Source organism: Salmo salar, chromosome 25 (assembly GCF_965601325.2).
Source record: "Salmo salar chromosome 25, fSalSal1, whole genome shotgun sequence".
Classification (NCBI taxonomy): domain Eukaryota; kingdom Metazoa; phylum Chordata; class Actinopteri; order Salmoniformes; family Salmonidae; genus Salmo; species Salmo salar.
The window spans coordinates 15,059,649-15,082,500 of NC_138315.1; the positions used below are offsets into that span (position 1 = coordinate 15,059,649).

The following is a 22,852-nucleotide window of genomic DNA, read 5'->3' on the forward strand; positions in this document are numbered from 1 at the left end:
TCACTGATTGGTCCCTTCATAATGACGTCATTACTCTGCTCTCAGATTCACATATGCTTACTAACAAGAGAAGTGACTCACTGCTCAGTCAGCTGCTTTAACATCTTGCCAGAGTTGGCACAGGTTTGTTCCTTAGACATTTGAACTAAAAGAGCCAAAGGTCTCCTCATGTTCAAGATAAACAATGCATCGGATAGAATCAACAAGGTTTCACAAGCGTATATTTAATATTATATACCGGTAAGATGCATTGAAAGGGTTGTCATCTCAATCTTTCTCTCTTATCAGTGCAAAGAATGTTTGGGAGTAGAGTTAACCAAGCCATTATTCAGAGCAACATTCTTGAGTGTCAGTTCTCCTCTGATTTCTTGCCGCCTGCAGGTCCGGAATAAAACGTCTCGTCACCCAGAGCACAGCTGGCGTAGAGCTGTATGATTCCCAACCAGTCTGCACAGGACCAGCCACCACTCGCACCATACCGGTACAAAGGTCAGGGGCCAGCCAGCAGCAGAGTGCAGTAGATGGTAATCTCTTAAAAGGATTCCGGAAGATCAAGCAGCACTTCATCAGGTTAACAACTGCTTTTCTACTGTGGTGATACCCGAGTGAAAAAAATGGTGATCGAAATTGATCTGTTCGGGCCTTCGTGTTACTACCACTCTTGCTCACATTGTCACACAGAACTTAAAGCACACACAGACACACTAGAAATAGTTCAATTCATGTCAGATGCATCAGATATAAATGTCTTGTGTGTCTGTCATTGAGGGATATCTTTGCTCCAAGGTATACACTTTTACAGCGGAATAGGAACCTTGTTTTGACTGGACAAAACATTAAGGACACCTGCTCTTTCCTTGACATAGCTTTCACCTCGATTCAGCTGCTCAGTCTATGATCCCTTATTGATGTCACTTGTTAAATTCACTTCAATCAGTGTAGATGAAGGGGAGGGGACAGGTTAAAGAAGGATTTTTGATAGAATGGTCCACCGCCCAAATGACATCCAGCCAACTTGACACGACGGTGGAAAGCATTGGAGTCAACATGGGCCAGCACCCTTGTGGAACGCTTCCCACACCTTGTAGAGTCCGTGCCCCGACAAGGTGAGGCTGTTCTGAGGGAAAAGGCAGGGGGTGGGGGCTACCACTCAATATTAGTAGGGTGTTCCTAATCTTTGGAATACTCACTGTATATCCATGCCTCCCAACCTCAATATGTTCACTACAGCCTGCCTGCTATTAACCATTGTTCTCATATCCCTAGTTCCCTACGGCTCATTACACAAAGCTTAGCTGCACTGAAATGAAATGAAGAAAGAAGGCATCTCAGTGTGGAAGCTTGAGGATTCTGACCAACAGCAAAATCAGCAAGAACTGATACAACCCCAAAGTTTTTTTTTTAAAATACACAGGTATGTCTGGCACTCCTCACTTATGTGTAAGCAAGGACTTTAATGCTTACATATTTTGCATTACTCATATGTATATACTGTATTCTTTTCTATCCTATTTTACGGTGTCTTAGTCTATGCCGCTCTGACATTGCTTGCCCAAATATTTAATATATTCTTAATTCCATTCCTTTAGATTTGTATGTATTGTTGTGAAATTGTTAGATATTACAACGCTGTTAGAGCTAGGAACACAAGCACTTCGCTGCACCAGCAATAACATCAGCTAAACGTGTGTGTGTGTGTGTGTGTGTGTGTGTGTGTGTGTGACAAATACATTTGGATTTGATTTGAAGTAACTATGATAAGCTGTTCCATGTATGGAAACTACTTGTAAACCTCTTGCGGACAAATGTAAGACTGAGGCAGAGTCATTAACCCATCGATTACCACAGGACAAAAGCATTCTCCACGCACAATGAGGAAGACCAGATGAGCCCAATGCACTAAACTCTGATCACATGACAACCACGGTAGGATCCTGTGGTATGTAAGAGGGAAAGTGTATTGGTCTTTAAGACGACAACACTTCCTCCCTTATCCATTTGCCTCTTATTTAGTCAAATACAGATGGAAGGGATGGAGTTACATTTCAGGGATGAAAATAATAGATTTATTCAGGTTAATAACCCATATACACCACTCGTAAAAATAATGACTTTACACAACCATATCAAAATGTATTAGATGCTTGGAGGCATCTTTATAATCTCTACACAACCTTTTAAGTCCTGAAACCCAACCCCATTCTGCCCTTGCCCTGAGGGCCGAGCAGGAACCAGAGCCTTGGCGGGGTCTTGCGGGATCTGGTGTTCCCTCCTCTTTTATGAAGGAGGAGGGAGAGGCTCACAGACACACTGTGCCTCAGGATGGCTATCATTGTTGCTATTGCTGCTACACACTCAGGGAACTAACTGGAACCTTCCATCACTGCTGTTCTTCTCTCGCTACCTGCACAACCCCAGCATTTTGGAACATTGCACTTAGTGGGGCACAAGGATACCTGGATCTGCAGCACGCAAAAAAAGGCTTTGGATTGTGAGTCTACAAGTTTTGCTCAGTAAAAGGACAATCTGCCTATATGCATGTTAAAAATAAATAATAGAGGAAGGGTGTGTGATTTCCAAAATTATAAAAATGGGGGATGGAGAAATTAACAAATCTTATGGTTTCAGATGAAAAACGAGTGCAATAGATTAATCTGAGGACTTGTTGTGCGCTAATCTTGTGCACAAATATCAATTTTCAACTCCTCCACGTTGTTGACCAATCATGACGTCGTCATCGAACATCAAGTCATCATGTAGATTGTTCTTTAAATAAATAAAAATTCCAAACATTATTATTGCAGGAGGGACAATGATGTTCCCTACAGTGACATGGCTCCTGTTTGTAGCAGGCCTGTTGGGTGTCTGGTCTCAGGACTACTATGAGGAGAGAACAATGAACAAGAGACCCAGAGGCAGGGGGGCCCAGCTGCGAGCTGCAGCCACTGCACCTAACGGGCAAAAACATAATAGACAAGGTATGAGAAAAGACATCCTCTTTTTAATAGTACAGTTGCTCATTGCAAAAGTTGCTCATGTCAGACGGTGCTTAAACAGTGAGATCACAGATGTCTTATTATGCCTCATTTGTGTGACCATAATTCATCAATCCAATAGAAATCAGATTCCAGCTAAACAAGAGGTTGAGCATACATCATAAAATCAAATGTTAAAGTTTTTACATTTGGTTAACACAGGTACAGACAGTAGATAGATATCTATCTTATCAGTGGATGTCCTGTGGTATACTGTACCTGCTATATTCCCAAGGTGTTGATATCCTACGGCATTTTTTGAACATATGAACATGATTTAGCTTGGTCTTTCTGCCCTTGTGAGAGATTTAATATAAAGATAAAGGGTTGATTTCAGATAGGGTTTTTGGCTTCATAGACATTTTTCACTTGACTGTCATAACTTTGAATGATTGCATTTCCAAGTCATTTAAAAATGAGGCAAGATGGAAAACACTCTTTAGTTGAAGTGCACCTACAGGTAACTGCAAAAATAAAGGAAACACCAACATAACGTGTCTTAGTAGGGCTTTGGGCCACCACGAGCTGCCAGAATAGCTTCAATGCGCCTTCGCATAAATTCTATAAGTGTCTCGAACTTTATTGGAAGGATGCGTCACTATTTGTCCATGATAAATTCCATAATATGATGTTTTGCTGATGGTGGTGGAAAACGCTGTCTCAGACAACACTCCAGAATCTGCCAAAACTGTTCAATTGGGTTGAGATCTGATGACCTATTTATTTTTTATTTTTTTATTTTTTTTACATTTATATATATATATATATATAATATATACACACACACTATAAACCCCCTATGCTCCTTTGAGACCACTCTTTCAAAGTCACTGAAAGTCTTCTTCTAGTCATGGTAGTCAAAGTAATTGGCAACCGGGCATTTTTATACATGACCCTAAGCATGATGGGATGTTAATTGCTTAATTAACTCAGGAACCACACCTGTGTGGAAGCACCTGCATTCAATATATTTTGTATCCCTCATTTACTCAAGTGTTTCCTTTATTTTGTCAGTTACCTGTACGTAAGTACTTCATAACACATTCATAACACATTCATAACCCACAATGACATTTTTCAATAGAATGGCCTCTTGTCGCAATTGTGTGTCTGACAGCTCTGCACATGAACACAGCCATTTTAGATGAGGACTGCGGTCTGGAGCTTTCCTTTCTGCTTGACAGCTCTGAGAGTGCCAAGGAGAACCATGAGCAGGAGAAGCAATTTGCCATGGATGTGGTGGACAAGCTCCAGGCTGTCCGTCTGCAGACCGGTCGCAGTCTGAGCTGGAAGGTGGCCCTGCTGCAGTACAGCAGTCACGTCATCATCGAGCAGACCTTTAAGCAGTGGAGAGGCACTGACAACTTCAAGTCCCACATCACCCCCATTTTATACATCGGTCATGGCACCTACACCACCTACGCCATCACCAACATAACTAAGATGTACCTGGAGGAGTCCATCCCAGGCAGCATCAAGGTGTCCGTCCTACTCACTGACGGCATCTCCCACCCCAGGAACCCAGACATCTTCTCAGCTGCCGCCGACGCCAAGAACCAGGGGGTGAAGTTCTTCATGGTGGGCATCACCCGTGCAGCCAATGAGCCAGCCAACGTGGCCCAGCTCCGTCTGTTGGCCAGCTCTCCTGCTTCCCGATACCTCCACAATCTACAGGATACTGATATTGTGGAGAAAGTCCTCACGGAAATTGTGAGTATGATCTGCCTTGCATACATAGAAATAAGCACACAAAAAAAGGACAGCAAACCCTCTCACAACCCGCACACCAACAACTCCCGAGAGAGACAGAGAGAGCATGCGAGAGCGTGAGCAATAGAGAGAGAGGGAGGAAGTGGAGATGACAAGAGAAAGCAATATAGGGAGAGAAAGAGAGAATGTGGGATGCAGCGCCTGCTCGGGGGCGGCCATCGAACAGCAGCAAAGGCACGACTTGGATTCTATTTTGAGTCACTGCTTAAGTTGAGGTCAGTGCTTCTCTCTGTGTGCGTCCCAAATGGCACCCTATTAGCCACATAGTGTGCTACCTTTGACTAGAGCCCCATAGGCCCTGATCATAAGTAGTGAACGATAAAGGGTGTAGGGTGCCATTTGGGGGACAGCCTCTGGCAGAGCAGCATGTTAATTAGACTGAAGAGGTGGAGAAGGGGGAGGGAGGCCTCAGAAACACAATATTGGGTGTAATGATGATGCAATGATACAGTTGTGATTTAGATGTAATCAAAGTTGAATTAGGGATATCTTGGATATTGTAACCAAAATCCTCCCAGGAAGGTTTTTTTAAGTAGGATAAAGGCTGGAGATCTGAATGACTGACATTCCACAATTTGGAGCTATACAAATGCAAGACACTGTAGCAAGATAATAAATGGCTATCGATGACAGCCATGGATTTTGTATTTTTTGTTCAACGAGCAGACAGCTGTCTTACATTTTTTCAATAGACTTGGCTCCTTACCATCTGCATGTTATGAGTGCATATCCCATGGGCTTTACTTTGAATCTGCTATGCCACGAGGTTTTTTGTCCCAATAAGGGTAAACAGAGCCTCTTGTGGTCGCACCTTACATACCTATGAGTGGAAGCAGACAGGTTCTTTCAGTGATACTTTCAGTGATATTCTTAGCCTTCTTTTTATCATAACGTGGTTTACATTTGGCTCGTGGGTATTACAATGGAATGTCTACTCACTGATTTCTTTCAAGTGGCAACATAGCAAAACAGAGCTTGGCACGAAACCATCATTCAAATAACCCCCCACAGTCACTTGTACTCACACAGCAGGCTTTTCAGAGTCTAGATGAGAGGATTAGAGGTTTAAATGGTGTGTGACGAGGGGAGGCAGAAATATGATACAATATGCTAGAGTTTACAAGTCCTGTCTTTTTAATCTATACTGAACAAAAAGATAAACGCAACATGTAAAGTGTTGGTCCTATGTTTCGTGAGCTGAAATAAAAGATCCCAGAAATATTCCATATGCACAATAAGCTTATTTCTCTTACATTTTGTTTACATCCCTGTTTGTGAGCATTTCTCCATTGCCAAGATAATCCATCCACCAGACAGGTTTGCATATCAAGAAGCTGATTAAAGAGCATGATCATTACACAGGTGCACCTTGTGCTGGAGACAATAAAAGGCCACTCTAAAATGTGCATATTTTTCACACAACTTAATGCCACAGATGTCTCAACCTTTGAGGGAGCATGCAATTGGCATGCTGACTTCAGGAATGTCGACCAGAGCTGTTGCCAGAGAATTTAAGCCACCTCCAACGTCGTTTTAGAAAATTTGGCAGTATGTCCAACCGGTCTCACAATCGCAGACCACGTGTAATCACGCCAGCCTAGGACCTCCACATCCGGCTTCTTCACCTGCGGGATCGTCTGAGACCAGCCAACCGGACAGCTGATGAAACTGAGGAGAATTTCTGTCTGTAATAAAGCCCTTTTGTGGGGAAAAACCCATGGCTGCGCCCCTGCCCAGTCATATGAAATCCATAAATTAGGGCCTAATGAACTTATTTCAATTGTCTGATTTCCTTATATGAACTGTAACTCAGTAAAATTGTTGAAATGATTGCATGTTGTGTTTATATTTTTGTTCAGTATAGTTGTAAATGTACATGATTTCTGTATGTTTTGGATGGTGTATGATTGTCTCTAACGGTTGTCACTGTTTTATTTCTCTCTACCCAGACTGACCTGGCTGACAAGGGGGTAGGTAATATTACATGTTGATGCAATTTAAATGCTTTCCTCATTCAACCAATACATAATTAAGTTCAGGGACACTGCATGGTCATATACTGTACAGTTACATGTTGATTCTGAAACCTTATGCTGCCTTTTTGAAGTGTCCCCTGGCCCAACGATGTGCCTGTGAGAAGGGCGAGAGAGGGCTCAGTGGTTCAACTGTAAGTACTTTCACTGTCCTTTCCAAACACTCCCCAATCACAAAACACTTCTCTTTTGAAATAAAAGTAATTTGTTCCTGAAGTGCTGAATGTTCTAAAGAGGAAGCTAACATAGTTCTGATATCAGAGGTAATTGCTTGGTTTTGTCGAAGTACTTCTGAAAATACTCCAAATGCTGCAGGACAAAATAGATCGTTTTTCTCAATGAATACTTCCTATAAACCTCAGTTGCTAATTTGCGTTGCCTGTCCCGGCAAGTTATTGGACATTTCCCATCCCACATAAGATGTCCCCCATGGAAACCAGGGGCAGCCTATGAAGGCCTTTACTCCCAATAAAAACAGGACCTTTGCCATCGTAAATAACACTTACTAGCTCTGTTGTCAGCTAGTCAGAGATGGAGAATGTTGGAGGGGGCTTAAACTGTGACACTAGGTGCGTGGTCTTCCACATCATCGGACCAGACTAGAGGCCCCTCTCTGGATGGATGACAGCCACGTTAATGTCAGGGTCCTCAGCGTCTGACAGTCTTGTGCTGACAGACAGTTGCATGATCATTAACCAGGGGCTTTCTCAACAGAGAGATTCCTTACATTCTTACACTGAGACTTAAAGGCTCTCATAATTACTCTCTTTAGTTTAACGGCCACAAACCGACGATAAGCTGCGAACGGAAACCACCACACGCTGTCCAGGTGCCTGACCTCTCACCTTTTTGGTCAAGCAGCAACATGTCCATCCTTGACATATACACACACACACACAAACACTAAGCCACCCCCCTTGTGACCTCAGGTCCTTTTACCACCTGCAATGACCAAATAATGCTGACACGCTCAGGGAAACTATGCTTCACTTTCACTTTTCCCTACTTCTGTAGCCAGATATGGTTTATCTTTCGTTATACAACGGGTGGGTCTAATCCTGAATGCTGATTGGTTAAAATCGCATTCCAGCCGGTGTCTATTCCACAAATTGCCACCTGCTAAATCTATGAATTTAAAATGCCTATTTACTCTGTTCCATCTGACTGCGCAATTCACTGTCTCATCAGCCAAGCAACTTCTAAACTTGATCTCCACTATAAAAAGCATCTAGATATGATCTCACATTTCTTTTGGACTAACATTTAGTTTTCAACAGCGGAGATTTGTATAAACCTTGCTGTCTGTCTCTCCGACATTTGCAGCATTGTTTCAATATGCATATTCGATCTCCTTCTGTCCCATAGTAATGAACGTGTCGGGACGAGACAGACAGGCAGGCAGCGTTTCTCAGCCAGTCTAAATCCTGATTCAGCTAGAACAATTTTTATGGATATATAAAATTTTATTTGTTGAAAAAGGTACAACGAGAAACGCAGCTAATTTGCAGTCTTTCCAGCTTCAGTTGAAGTGATTGTGTTACTGTAACGTTAGCTGTGTTGTTGGCTAGCTCGTCTGAATAACAGTGTCCTGACGAGTGAGCACATTTTCTATGCCAGGCAAAATCGCATCTCATCAGTTTATTGTTATGGATTTATCCAAATAAATGTCACTAGAAAACAGTTTAAGCAAATGCAGCTACTTTGCTGTTATTCTGGCTGCACTTTTTGACGTGGCTGTAAGTCAACCGTAGTTGGCTAGCTAGCAACCAAGGGATAAAAACGTTGCCAGCCAGTATGGCAATGGAACATTTAGAATGAACGACGGGGTCACGTCTCTAGATACAGAACAAAATGACTGAACGACTGGGTCGCGTCCATAGATACAGAACAAAAAGACTGAACGACTGGGTCGCGTCTCTAGATACAGAACAAAAAGACTGAACGACTGGGTCACGTCCCTAGATACAGAACAAAAAGACTGAACGACTGGGTCGCGTCTCTAGATACAGAACAAAAAGACTGAACGACTGGGTCACGTCTCTAGATACAGAACAAAAGACTGAACGACTGGGTCACGTCTCTAGATACAGAACAAAATGACTGAACGACTGGGTAGCGTCCATAGATACAGAACAAAAAGACTGAACGACTGGGTCGCGTCCATAGATACAGAACAAAAAGACTGAACGACTGGGTTGCATCTCTAACAACCCTAGATTTGTGTCAGGACTATATCTTGTGGAAGGATGAAATAGTATGAAGAAATTAATCAAAATAACATTTTTTATTAAAATATGTCATCCATTATTTGAATATGTTGGTAACCCGTTGTGATAAAGTGACACGGTGCCAATATATCCTCCAAACACCGGCTTCTTGGGCATTATCACTTAACTGACTCGCTGCAGTTCATTTGCAATGGATAGTGGCCTTCCGTCAAACATGTTTTGTTTTAAAGTGAGTTAAATGAATCTCATGTTGTTCCTTCATTCCACAGGGGAAGAAGGGTCGCCCAGGAGATGATGGCACCCCTGGTCTTAAAGGATCGAAGGTCTTTGATTTGTTATGATTCTGTTGAATTTCCACTTACTTTGCTTGTATAGACATATATTTTAATATGAGAAATCTAAATGAAATAGCTCTGGTATGTACTGTGTAAATAATACAGATGCCCTGTTCTCCTTTCCTTTTAGGGAGAGGGAGGACTAAGTGGACTTCCAGGTCGGGACGGCGGAGAGGTGAGTGATACACTTAAACACATAGTCTTTTTTTTATGACATTTTCATATGCAGATATCCAGACATCTATATATACAAATGTAGGATTCTCTATTTGATCACCCTGTTGGAGGAGAAATGTCCTGCAATGCAGGAAATTTAAAACGTGTAGTGTATATGAGGTTTAAAAAGGCTTCTGAAGTTTGTAATATTCCCTTACGAAAAATGTATCAACCACTACAAAAATTTCAAAAAATTATAATCAGCATAATAATTCACATTTCCTGTTGCTGCAGTACCTGGCTCAAATTAACATACTGAAGTATGTTGACTAAGCATTTATCAATGTACACTGAGTATACAAAACAATAAGAACTCCTGCTCTTTCCATGACATAGACTGACCAGGTGAATCCAGGTGAAAGCTATGAACCCTTATTGATGTCACTTGTTAAATCCATTTCAATCAGTGCAAATGAAGGGGAGGAGACAGGTTAAAGAAGGATTTTTAAGCCTTGAGACAATTGAGACATGGATTGTGTATGTGTGCCATTCAGAGGGTGAATGGGCAAGACAAAAGATTGAAGTGCCTTTGAACAGGGTATGGTAGTAGGTGCCAGGCGCATCAGTTTGAGTGTGTCAAGAACTGCAACGCTGCTGGATTTTTCACGCTTAACAGTTTCCCGTGTGTATCAAGGATGGTCCACCACCCAAAGGACATCCACCCAACTTCACACAACTATGGGAAGCATTGGAGTCAACATGGGCTAGCATCCCTGTGGAACGCTTTCAACACCTTGTGGAGTCCGTGCCCCGACAAATTGAAGCTGTTCTGAGGGCAAAAGGGTGGGGTGCAACTCAATATTAGGAAGGTGTTCCTAGTCTTTGGTATACTCAGTGTTTGTACCACTCTTGTTCACGTTCTAACCTATTATACTGTGTTTATTTGCAGGGAAAACCTGGTTACAAAGGAGAGATGGTACGTCCTTCAAGTTGCCATTAATATTTCTGTTATGTTGAAGCTACAGTACATTAATTTCATATGACGTATTGCTTTTGATTTCCATTACACAGGGTGAGAGGGGCGAGTGTGGCATTCCAGGAATTAAAGGAGACAGGGTATGCATGAATAATCAAATTTGTCTGCTCTCTGTGTCATGCTTTTGTTCTATTGGTCGTATTACAGGCTGATTTATACAGTACCTTCCTTTACTGTTACATTGAATGTCCACTCCCAGGGTCCTGAGGGTCCAATGGGCTCCAGAGGTGTCAGAGGTCTCCAGGTGGGTAGACAACAGCGACATGTACCTTGAAAATTCACATATTCAGATCAAAGCGTTATCCTTTTGTGAAACTCCTGTATAAACACATACGTACTCACTCCGTTCTCCCTTCCCCTCCCACGCACACACACAATGTAGTTGATAATGGCTGTAATCAACCTGGGTTGAATTCAGGAGTAGACAGACCACAGTGAATGTAAATCCGGTACACTCCAAATAGTATGATATGCTATGTTTGGTATGGTATGTATTAATTTGTGGATGTCCATTTCGTATGCTTTGTTACGAAAATAATTAGCACATTTTCAAAATGTATGATATGTTACGAATTCCAATTTGTTGTCACTAATGTTAGCTAAGTGGCTAGATGTCTAATGCTAATTTTAGCTAGGTAGCTAACGTTAGCTAGGCTAAGAGTTAGGGGTTAGGTTTAAGGTTAGGTTTAAAGGGTTCAGGTTATGGGGAAGGGTTAGCTAGCATGCTAAGTAGTTGCAAAGTAGCTAAAAAATAGTAAGTAGTTGCAAAGTTGCTAAAATGCTAAAGTTGGGTTGCTAGACGTTCGCGTTATAAGCCTCCCTGTCCACTTGACCAACCACCCTACTTTTATTTATGCCTTAAGTAACCTTCTGTCTTATGTAACCATACCAAACCTTAACATACAGTATCATACTAATTTGAGTGTCCCGGATTTACCCTTACTATGTTACGTCTAGTCTATGAGACCAGGCTGCTGTAAACTCTTTAGCTCTTCCCAGTAATTGAGCATCAGTATCTGGGTAACCTTCACTTTATATCTAGATGTGAATGGTGTCCTCCAGCGCATTAGCAGCAGCACATGTACCCTTGTTAAGGAGTGTTCTTTGTTCCTTCCCAGGGTTTACCCGGACCACAGGGTGACATGGGACCTGAGGGCCCTCAAGGAAAGAAGGTTAGTAAGAAGACACTTCATACTTAACTCATCACACACATCTGCTGTCACCTGTACACTTCCTTTTACTAGAACTTTAAAAGACAGATTCCTGACACCCATTCTACTACCTGGGAGTCGAGGGGCATGTGTCAACCCTAAAAGGCACCTATGGAAGATATTGGCCCAGTGCCATTGTGCCTTCACCTTCATTAGTTCAGCAGCGTGGGGATTAATGTTAGTTTTCACAACCATATACAGGTTTAGTTAATGGCAGGGGTCCTGTTTCTAAATATACACTAGGAACTGCCTAGAGCATTGTCAACTTCCTTACCAGTCCTTTATAGGGATTGTCAAGGCACTTAATAACAGCTATGAAAGGTAAAATGTTCTCTCTCCATGTGAGAACATGCAGGTGTCTGTTGGAAAGAGATAATATGAACAAAAGGGTAAACACTTAGAATGTCAAAGATATATTTTGCTCCCATAATATGAGTATGTTATACTGTACGTGTTGAGTGTATGTATTGAGGTTTCTGGCAGATGAAATCTTAGCAGCAGAGTGGATAGGTCACATCATTTGCTAGTGCTGACAGGAAGTGACTTATCTCTTACTAATTGAATCAGCACCTCCATCAAATACAATGTTTCAAAAGTGGATGAATTATGGAATAGCAGTGTTTAAAGTCTACCCTGTTATTAGGAATATGTTTTAAGTATGTAAGGTGTTGAGCATTTAAAAGAGCAGGTTGACGTTTATTGTCATGAGTCTTGTCCTGGAGGCAGAACTGATCGATTTTTCCATAAATTGTCCAGCTGCAAAGTCAAAATTGGCTATATTGTAAAATGTATGAAAACAAAAATGTGCTATTTGGTCTTCATTTAAGGTTAGGGTTAGGCATTAGGGTTAGCAATGTGTTTGGGGTTAAGGTTAGGGTTAGGTTTAAAAGTGTATGACTGTGGCTGTGCTGTGCCAGCTAGTGACCATTCTGCAGAGCTGCCAGAAAGATTAATGACGGAAAATGCAAACCTGCTCTAAGAGGTCAAATGTGATTGTTCCGTTGGTATGGAGATATGCAATGAAAATTGTGAGATATCTGCCTTGCTTTGGGAAAACTTTTTAAGTGGTTATCTCAGCTTTCTTCTTGACAGGCTCCACTTCGTTGCTATTTCTCATCTAGGATGAAATATCTCCTAAGTCATGAGTGAAGCTCATAATTACTACAAACTCTGCAGTGAACCATTGCCTCCAGTAAAACAGCTCTTCATTGTTTTGAGACTGGGTGTTTTTGACTACTTTGAGTCGGAAACTCAACTGAGAAAATGCCTGGCTGTAGGACGAGTCCTGACTTGTTTAAATTTGTAGGGGCCAAATAGTTGCCCACTTTTCCATGTACAGTGCAGTTCAGACAATAGCTCATCCACCAGTACTGTTTTCACCAGATTTCAACCAGAGTTGTAAACATTGAAATTAAGGTAAAAGTTCAACTTAAGTAAACTGACTTAACCTAACTAACAGGTTGTTAGTTACATCAATCTAATTTCAACATAGTCATCAGAACTATGTTTATGTTGAAAATTATTGAGTGGTTTAAATTGTTACATTTTAGATTTCATTAGACATATTTTATTTGACGTTTCAAATGTTGATAGTAAAATGGCATGTTAAATCAATGGCGTTGTTTCAACATCATGCTATCCACCTAAATAAAGAGGTATATTGAAATAAAACATGAAGCCATAGTCCAACGATTTCTGCCTGAGCAGTGATTCCTACTGGTATGTGAGGGCTAATGCACTTTAATGAGAATAAGTCCACCATCCAGATGCCTACCTCTGTACCCTGCTTAGCAGTCAAGCTGTGTTCGTTTCATCTGAGCTATCATTTCAACACATTTAGACATTGATTCCATACTCCATACTCATTTGCGTATGCTACCTAAATAACATTGACTAGTTGAAAGTCATTTGGAGTGAGGTTGCATTTATCTAGGCTACATTGCCCAAATGATTTGCCAAACAAAGGACACCATCATTTCAACATGTAGCTAGATATACTATCATTCATCCATGGTTGATTGGATCTTTGCAAGTTTAGAAGTAGTTAACCCTATAAATAAGATGCAAAATTCATGATATTAATAATACAGTCGTGGCCAAAAGTTTTGAGAATGACACAAATATTAATTTTCACAAAGTCTGCTGCCTCAGTTTGTATAATGGCAATTTGCATATACGACAGAATGTTATGAAGAGTGATCAGATGAATTGCAATTAATTGCAAAGTTCCTCTTTGCCATGCAAATGAACTGAATCCCCCAAAAACATTTCCACTGCATTTCAGACCTGCCACAAAAGGACCAGCTGACATCATGTCAGTGATTCTCTCGTTAACACAGGTGTGAGTGTTGACGAGGACAAGTCTGGAGATCACTCTGTCATGCTGATTGAGTTCAAATAACAGACTGGAAGCTTCAAAAGAAGGGTGGTGCTTGGAATCATTGTTCTTCCTCTGTCAACCCTGTTTACCTGCAAGGAAACACGTGCCGTCATCGTTGCTTTGCACAAAAATGGCTTCACAGGCAATATTGCTGCCAGTAAGATTGCACCTAAATCAACCATTTATCGGATCATCAAGAACTTCAAGGAGAGCAGTTCAATTGTTGTGAAGAAGGCTTCAGGGCGCCCAAGAAAGTCCAGCAAGCGCCAGGACCGTCTCCTAAAGTTGATTCAGCTGTGGGATCGGGGCACCACCAGTACAGAGCTTGCTCAGGAATGGCAGCAGGCAGGTGTGAGTGCATCTGTCAGGATGTCAGGATGTGGTCCAGAAGTTAATTGACAGCATGTCAGGGCGGATTGCAGAGGTCTTGAAAAAGAAGGGTCAACACTGCAAATATTGACTCTTTGCATCAACATCATGTAATTGTCAATAAAAGCCTTTGACACTTATGAAATGCTTGTAATTATAATTCAGTATTCCATAGTAACATCTGACAAAAATATCTAAAGACACTGAAGCAGCAAACTTTGTGGAAATTAATATTTGTGTCATTCTCAAAACTTTTGGCAACGACTGTACAGTTTTACCTTTGGATATTGTCTTGTATATGCAGGATGGTTGGTTGATTTAAAATGTAATGCACAAGTTATTAATACAGTATGTTGGATTCACGTCTTCATCTCAACCAAACATTTAAGAATATGACAAAATCAAATAAAACTTTATTTGAAGTGTTAAAAAACATATTATATTCTAATTTACAATAAAAGTGACTCCAAAATAAAAACAATACATTATTTACCATTCATTTTTATTTCATTTCTATTTATTTATTCATTTTTTTTGCTCAATCTGATTGGGTGGACCTGGCACCAAAGTGGCAGGCGTGGGCCCCGTCTTTTTCAACATTGAAACAAGGTCAAATAAAATATGTCTAATCAAATATGAAATCCAACATCATTTGCACCACCCAATATATTGAATATAGGAGGAAAAATATGAATTTTCTTTATTTTCAACTCAATTTCAAAGTATACATAGTTCTGTTGATTATGCTGAAATTAGATTGATGTAGCAACCTGTTATTAGTCAGAACTTTTACCTTCATTTCAATGTTTACAACTCTGGTGGATGAGCTATTGTCTGAACTGCACTGTACATGGAAAAGTGGGCAACTATTTGGCCCCTACAAATTTTAGATTAAATTAGATGAAAACAAAACTAGTATATTTACTTTTTTGTCTTTTCCACGTTGATTCCACGTCACAATACGTTGACAAACTACATTAAATCAATGTTGATTCAACCAGTGTGTTCCCAGTGGGTCAACTTGATTTATAACATGTTTGAGTAATTACCTTTGAGATCAGTAGTTCTGTTATGAGCTTTTTCTCATCAACTTCAAAAATAGTCTATGTGCAAGTATTTTCTGAGCAATGCTAGGCTTTGTTTATAAGTAAAATTTAGGAAGTATATAATTGATATCATATCAATATATACAGTTGAAGTCTGAAGTTTACATACACCTTAGCCAAATACATTTAAACTCAGTTTTTCACAATTCCTGACATTTTAATCCTAGTAAAAATTCCCTGTCTTAGGTCAGTTAGGATCACCACTTTATTTTAAGAATCTGAAATGTCAGAATAATAGTAGAGAGAATGATTTATTTCAGCTTTTATTTCTTTCATCACATTCCCAGTGGGTCAGAAGTTTACATACACTCAATTAGTATTTGGTAGCATTGCCTTTAAATTGTTTAACTTGGGTAAAATGTTTTGGGAAGCCTTCCACAAGCTTCCCACAATAAGTTGGGTGAATTTTGGCCCATTCCTCCTGACAGAGCTGGTGTAACTGAGTCAGGTTTGTAGGCCTCCTTGCTCACACACACTTTTTCAGTTCTGCCCACAAATGTTCTATGGGATTGAGGTCAGGGCTTTGTGATGGTCACTCCAATACCTTGACTTTGTTGTCCTTAAGCCATTTTGCCACAACTTTGGAAGTATGCTTGGGGTCATTGTCCATTTGGAAGACCCATTTGCGACCAAGCTTTAACTTCCTGACTGATGTCTTGAGATGTTGCTTCAATATATCCACATAATTTTCTCTCCTCATGATGCCATCTATTTTGTGAAGTGCACCAGTCCCTCCTGCAGCAAAGCACTCCCACAACATGATGCTGCCACCCCCGTGCTTCACGGTTGGGATGGTGTTCTTCGGCTTGCAAGCCTTCCCCTTTGTCCTCCAAACATAACGATGGTCATTATGGCCAAACAGTTCTATTTTTGTTTCATCAGACCAGAGAACATTTCTTTGTCCCCATGTGCAGTTGCAAACCGTAGTCTGTCTTTTTTTATGGCGGTTTTGGAGCAGTGGCTTCTTCCTTGCTGAGTGGCCTTTCAGGTTATGTCGATATAGGACTCGTTTTACTGTGGATATAGATAATGTTGTACCTGTTCCTCCAACATCTTCACAAGGTCCCCTGCTGTTGTTCTGGGATTGATTTGCACTTTTCACACCAAAGTACGTTTATCTCTAGGAGACAGAACACGTCTCCTTCCTGAGCGGTATGACGGCTGCGTGGTCCCATGGTGTTTATACTTGCGTACTATTGTTTGTACAGATGAACGTGGTACCTAAAGGCGTTTGGAAATTCCTCCCAAGGATGAACCAGACTTGTGGAGGTCTACAATTTTTTTTCTGAGAGCTTAGCTGATTTCTTTAGATTTTCCCATGATGTCAAGCAAAGAGGCACAATTGGAAGGTAGGCCTTGAAATACATCCACAGGTACACCTCCAATTGACTCAAATGATGTCAATTAGTTGTAAACTTCCGACTTCAACTGTATCTGAGTAAGATAGATCAAAGGGCAATGTTTCTGTGTGATGTCAATTAACATTCATCTAAATGTAAAACAACTGGATGTTAAAGGTTGTCTGATCTGCGTAGACAGAATTAAAGCTTTGCACTGCCCTTTTGCTATAACTAATGACTGTATATATGAATGATCAAAGCCATCGATCAGGTGACACCATTCATGTCTATGTGAAGATAAAATAGCGCATTGACGCCAAATTAAGTTGGTTAAGATGGTGTCTCATGGCGACGTACAGTGCCATACAAGCCAGTTTGAGCTACACCAGAAAGTCACTTTGCAGGCTAGCTCAGTGTTGCCCCCTCTAATTGAGTAACTCAATCTGATGCCCGACCTGGGTACTGCAGACTGCCATTAGCAACTAAATTATCCTTATAACTTATTTTGTGTGCGATTTTCAAATAATCGGTTCAAGGACATACATCTGGTGTATTAGAAGCAATTATTGGTGTTGTGATTGTCTTCGATAACCCACTCCCTTCTTCTTTACAGTGGATCTGTGTTGTGCTGCTAACTTTGTTTGTTGCTAACTCTTCTGTGTCTCTCGTGTTGGTTATCATAGGGTGACCGGGGTCTAACTGGGCCGCCCGGAATTCAGGGAGAAACTGGTATTGGACTTCCTGGACCAAAGGTACGTTTTTTTTCTATTATTGCTTTTGTCTAACTAATTAATTGTTTTATGTTACCTGTTCCATCTCGCCATGTCTTCTTTCTAGGGTGATCTGGGATACCAGGGAAGACTCGGCCCCCCTGGTCCGCCAGGGCTGGGTGAACATGGCCAGCCAGTGAGTGGACAGAAACTCTACTAGCATTTTACTGTAGCATACTGCATTACGTAGTTTGGTTTCATTGACAACCAGACAGATTTTTAAAAACTTAGAGTAATACTGTATATCACAGTAGGAAACGTGAGTTGGGATGACAACTACAAAGGCAGTGTCATCTGACCCAATGTTGGAAAAATAATTATGCTGGTTTATTTTACAGGGGCCTCAAGGGCCACAAGGTGTTCAAGGAGAGAAAGGACCCCATGGCGAGGGGCTCCCTGGACCAAAGGTATGAATACAATAGAGAAATTATCTGGGTACAGCTGGAATCAAATCAAATTGTATTTGTCACATGCGCCGAGTACAACAGGTGTAGACCTTACTGTGAAATACTTACTTACCACCCTTAACCAACAATGTAGTTTTAAGAAAATAGAGTTAAGAACATTTTATAAAATAAACTAAAGTAAAACATTTTTTTTAAGTAACACAATAAAATAACAATAATGAGGCTATATACAGGGGTACCGGTACCGAGTCAATATGCGGGGGTACAGGTTAGTCGAGGTAATTTGTACATGTAGGTAGGGGCAAAATGACTATGCATAGATAATAAACAGCGACTAGCATCAGTGTAAAAGGAAAGGGGGGATAAATGCAAATACTCTGGGTGGCCATTTGATGACTTGTTCAGCAGTCTTATGGCTTGGGGGTAGAAGCTGTTAAGGAGACTATGGGTCCTAGACTTGAGGTAGCAGAGAGAACAGTCTATGACTGGGGTGACTGGACTCTTTGACAATTTTTGGGGAACTTGAAACTCTCGACCCGCTCCACTACAGCCCCGTCGACGTGAATGGGGGCGTGTTCAGCCCTCTCTTTCCTGTAGTCCACGATCATCTCCTTTGTCTTGCTCACATTGAGGGAGAGATTGTTTTCCTGGCACCACACTGCCAGGTCTCTGACCTCCTCCCTACAGGCTGCCTCGTTGTCGGTGATCAGGCCTACCACCGTTGTGTCGTCAGCAAACTTAATGATGGTGTTGGAGTCGTGCTTGGCCCCACAGTCGTGGTGAACAAGGAGTACAGGAGGGGACTAAGCACGCACGCCTGAGTGGCCCCCGTGTTGAGGATCAGCGTGGTAAATGTGTGGTCCCATACCCTTACCACCTGGGGGCGGCCCGTCAGGAAGTCTAGGATCCAGTTGCAGAGGGAGGTGTTTAGTCCCAGGGTCCTTAGCTTAGTGATGAGCTTTGAGGGCACTATGGTGTTGAACGCTGAGCTGTAGTCAATGAACAGCATTCTCACCTAGGTGTTGCTTTTGTCCAGCTGGGATAGGGCAGTGTGGAGTGTGATTGAGATTGCATCTTCTGTGGATCTGTTGGGGCGGAATGCAAATTGGAGTGGGTTTAGGATTTCTGGGATGATGATATTGATGTGAGCCAAGACCAGCCTTTCAAAGCACTTCATGGGTACCGACGTTATTCTAAATATATCTAATGTCCTTATTGCATGGTTGCAAACAATGAAATGCAATGTTTTGGGGTAAATCTTGGAGGGTTTTTTATAGTAAACTAGACTAGTTTATATGAAAACCGATGTGTCTCTACAACCCCGTTAAATTATTCAACCCTGTCACCCTAGTCTCAACCCCGTCACATGACAATATTTGTTAAATAAAATGGCAAAGATTAATAAATATGAATTTTATGTTTTCTGAGCTCTGTCTGAAATGTTAAGGACAATCCCAAGAAGATTAGATTTGTTAAAATTCTGAATTGAAAGCACTTTTTTTATTTAAATGATGAGCCTGCTGACACATAATGTGTCTATTTCAGGATTTAATATAGCAAAAATCTGAGATTTTACATACATTTTATATTTATAATAATTTAATTGGTTTGGGGGACACATGACCATTAGTTAGATGTTGATTTTATAACGAGTATCTTTTATAATCATAGTCAAGATAAATTGTCTCTATATCAGACAAAAATGGTTTAATATGTAGTTAATGTTGTGGGGTGTTCAGAAAATGCATTTAGTAATCTAGTAAAAAAAATGTGTTTCAAAAAAATATTACAGCAGCCCAATAATGACCCTTGAAACATGTAGGTATTACAAACTCGGTCAGGGAGAGGTTGAAAATGTCAGTGAAGACACTTGCCAGTTGGTCAGCGCATGCTCAAAGTACACGTCCTGGTAATCTGTCTGGCCCCGCGGCCTTGTGAATGTTTACCTGTTTAAAGGTCTTGCTTACATCGGCTACAGAGAGCATGATCACACAGTCATCCGGAACAGCTGGTGCTCTCATGCATGCTTCAGTGTTGCTTGCCTCGAAGTGAGCATAAAAGGCATTTTGCCCGTCTGGAAGGCTCGCGTCACTGGGCAGCTTGCGGCTGGGTTTCCCTTTGTAGTCTGTAACAGTTTGCAAGCCCTGCCACATCTGACAAGCATCAGAGCCGGGGTAATAGGATTCAATCTTAGTCCTGTATTGACGCTTTGCCTGTTTTGATAGTTTGTCTGATGGAATAGCAGGATTTCTTATTAGCGTTCAGATTAGTGTCCCGCTCCTTGAAAGCGGCAGCTCTAACCTTTAGCTCGGTGCGGATGTTGCCTGTAATCCATGCCTTCTGGTTGGGATATGTACTTACAGTCACTATGGGGATAACCCTTCCATTCTTTCTAGTAATATTTGTGTTAGCCCACAGCATATTTTCTGGGATTACCGGTAGCAACAATGCTGGAAGCAACATGTCCACCCTAAATAACTTAGCTTTAATACAATAATAGCAGAAACGGACGTAAACCTGCCATTAAACAGATGGCTTCTCAACCTCTTGATTCTACCAGTACCTGGGCTGTTGAAGATGCCCATCTGTTGGGCCATAATTGACATTGGAAACAGACAAGGAGTTACATACACATGAAAGCACAACTCTCACTGGATTTCAGAGAGAAGAAATGTGTAATCTGACAGATTCTTCACTTATTTATTCTTCAACACATTGGCTGCATCTGTCAAAGTCAGGCTCTGCCCTTCTCCAACGCAGTCTACTCAAAGCTCAAGTGCTCAATCAAGTGTTACCATTCATGTTGCTGTGCATGAGCACACCCAATAAAAACAATGTCATTACTCCATGTCACAACTTGTGGAGTGACATACAGTGCATTCAGAAAGTATTCAGACACCTTCCCTTTTCCACATTTTGTTTCATTACAGCCTTATTCTAAAATGTATTAAATTATTTTTTATTCTACACAATACAGGTTTTTAGAAACAGAAATACCTTATTTACGTAAGTATTCAGACCCTTTGCTATGAAACTGAGCTCAGGTGCATCCTGTTCACATTGATCAACCTTGATGTTTCTACAACTTGATTGGAGTACACCTGTGGTAAATTAAATTGATTGGACATGATTTGGAAAGGCACACACCTGTCTATATACTGTAAGGTCTCACAGTTGACAGTGCATGTCTGAGCAAAAACCAAGCCATGAGGTCGAAGGAATTGTCCGTAGAGCTCCGAGACAGGATTGTGTCGAGGAACAGATCTGGGGAATGGTACCAAAAAATGTCTGCTGCATTGAAGGTCCCCAGGAACAAAGTGGCCTCCATCATTCTTAAGTGGAAGAAGTTTGGAACCACCAAGACTCTTCCTAGAGCTGGCCGCCCGACAAACTGAGCAATCAAGGGAGAAGGGCCTTGGTCAGGGAGGTGACCAAGAACTCGATGGTAACTCTGTCAGAGCTCCAGAATTCCTCTGTGGAGATGGGAGAACCTTCCGAAAGGACAACCATCTCTGCAGCACTCCACCAATGAGGCCTTTATGATAGAGTGGCCAGACGGAAGCCACTCCTCAGTAAAAGGCACATGACAGCCTGCTTGGAGTTTGCCAAAAGGCACCTAAAGGACTCTCAGACCATGAAAAACAAGATTCTCTGGTCTGATGAAACCAAGATTGAACTCTTTGACCTGAATGCAAAGCATCACCTCTGAAGGAAACCTGGCACCATCCCTAAGGTGAAGCATGGTGGTGGCAGCATCATGCTGTGGGGATGTTTTTCAGCGGCAAAGACTGGGAGACTAGTCAGAATTAAGGGAAAGATGAACGGAGCAAAGTACAGAGAGATCCTTGATGAAAACCTGCTTTAGAGCGCTCAGGACCTCAGACTGGGGCGAAGGTTCACCTTCCAATAGGACAATGACCCTAAGCACACAGCCAAGACAACACAGGAGTGGCTTCGGGACAAGTCTCTTAATGAGCTTGAGTGGCCCAGCCAGAGCCCGGACTTGAACCTGATCTAACATCTCTGGAGAGACCTGAAAATAGCTGTGCAGTGACGCTCCCCATCCAACCTGACAGAGCTTGAGAGGATCTGCAGAGAAGAATGGGAGAAATTAACATATACAGGTGTGCCAAGCTTGTAGCTTCATACCCAAGAAGACTCAAGGCTGTAATTACTGCCAAAAGTGCTTCAACAAAGTACTAAGGTCTGAATTCTTTTGAAAATGTGATATTTCTTATTTTTTCAGAAATTTGCAAAAAAATCTAAAAACCTGTTTTTGCTTTGTTATTATGGGATATTGTGTGTAGATTGATGGGGGGGAAAACATTTTAATCCATTTTAGAATAAGGCTGTAACGTAACAAAATGAGGAAAAAGTCAAGGAGTCTGAATACATCCCCGAATGCACTGTATATAATATTTTATATGTAGACTGTTCAAACATTACATACACATGGAGAGGGCCTGGATTTACATGAGATTTAAGAATGACAGTCAATTCCTTCGACCTCATGGCTTGGTTTTTGCTCAGACATGCACTGTCAACTGTGAGACCTTACAGTATATAGACAAGTGTGTGCCTTTCCAAATCATGTCCAATCAATTGAATTTATCACAGGTGGACTCCAATCAAGTTGTAGAAACATCAAGGATGATCAATGGAAACAGGATGCACAA

The 22,852-nt window shown here is 41.4% G+C and overlaps 1 protein-coding gene across 2 annotated transcripts in view; it reads left to right on the top strand.

Moving 5' to 3' along the window:
- The first annotated feature begins 2,334 nt into the window (after positions 1–2,334).
- The window catches only part of LOC106586207 (uncharacterized), a 44,398-nt gene continuing 23,880 nt past the window's right edge, over positions 2,335–22,852 (top strand). The window contains exons 1-14 of one of the 2 annotated variants that reach the window (XM_014173225.3): positions 2,335–2,491; positions 2,805–2,978; positions 4,153–4,745; positions 6,755–6,775; positions 6,913–6,972; positions 9,336–9,389; positions 9,532–9,576; positions 10,507–10,533; positions 10,629–10,673; positions 10,793–10,837; positions 11,712–11,765; positions 17,683–17,751; positions 17,837–17,905; positions 18,108–18,176. In XM_014173225.3, coding sequence (XP_014028700.1) covers positions 2,813–2,978; positions 4,153–4,745; positions 6,755–6,775; positions 6,913–6,972; positions 9,336–9,389; positions 9,532–9,576; positions 10,507–10,533; positions 10,629–10,673; positions 10,793–10,837; positions 11,712–11,765; positions 17,683–17,751; positions 17,837–17,905; positions 18,108–18,176 — 1,317 coding nt within the window. In that variant the 5' untranslated portion in view covers positions 2,335–2,491; positions 2,805–2,812. The remainder of the gene's footprint in view (positions 2,492–2,804; positions 2,979–4,152; positions 4,746–6,754; positions 6,776–6,912; positions 6,973–9,335; positions 9,390–9,531; positions 9,577–10,506; positions 10,534–10,628; positions 10,674–10,792; positions 10,838–11,711; positions 11,766–17,682; positions 17,752–17,836; positions 17,906–18,107; positions 18,177–22,852) is intronic. The other variant, XM_014173226.3, reaches the window with a different exon arrangement.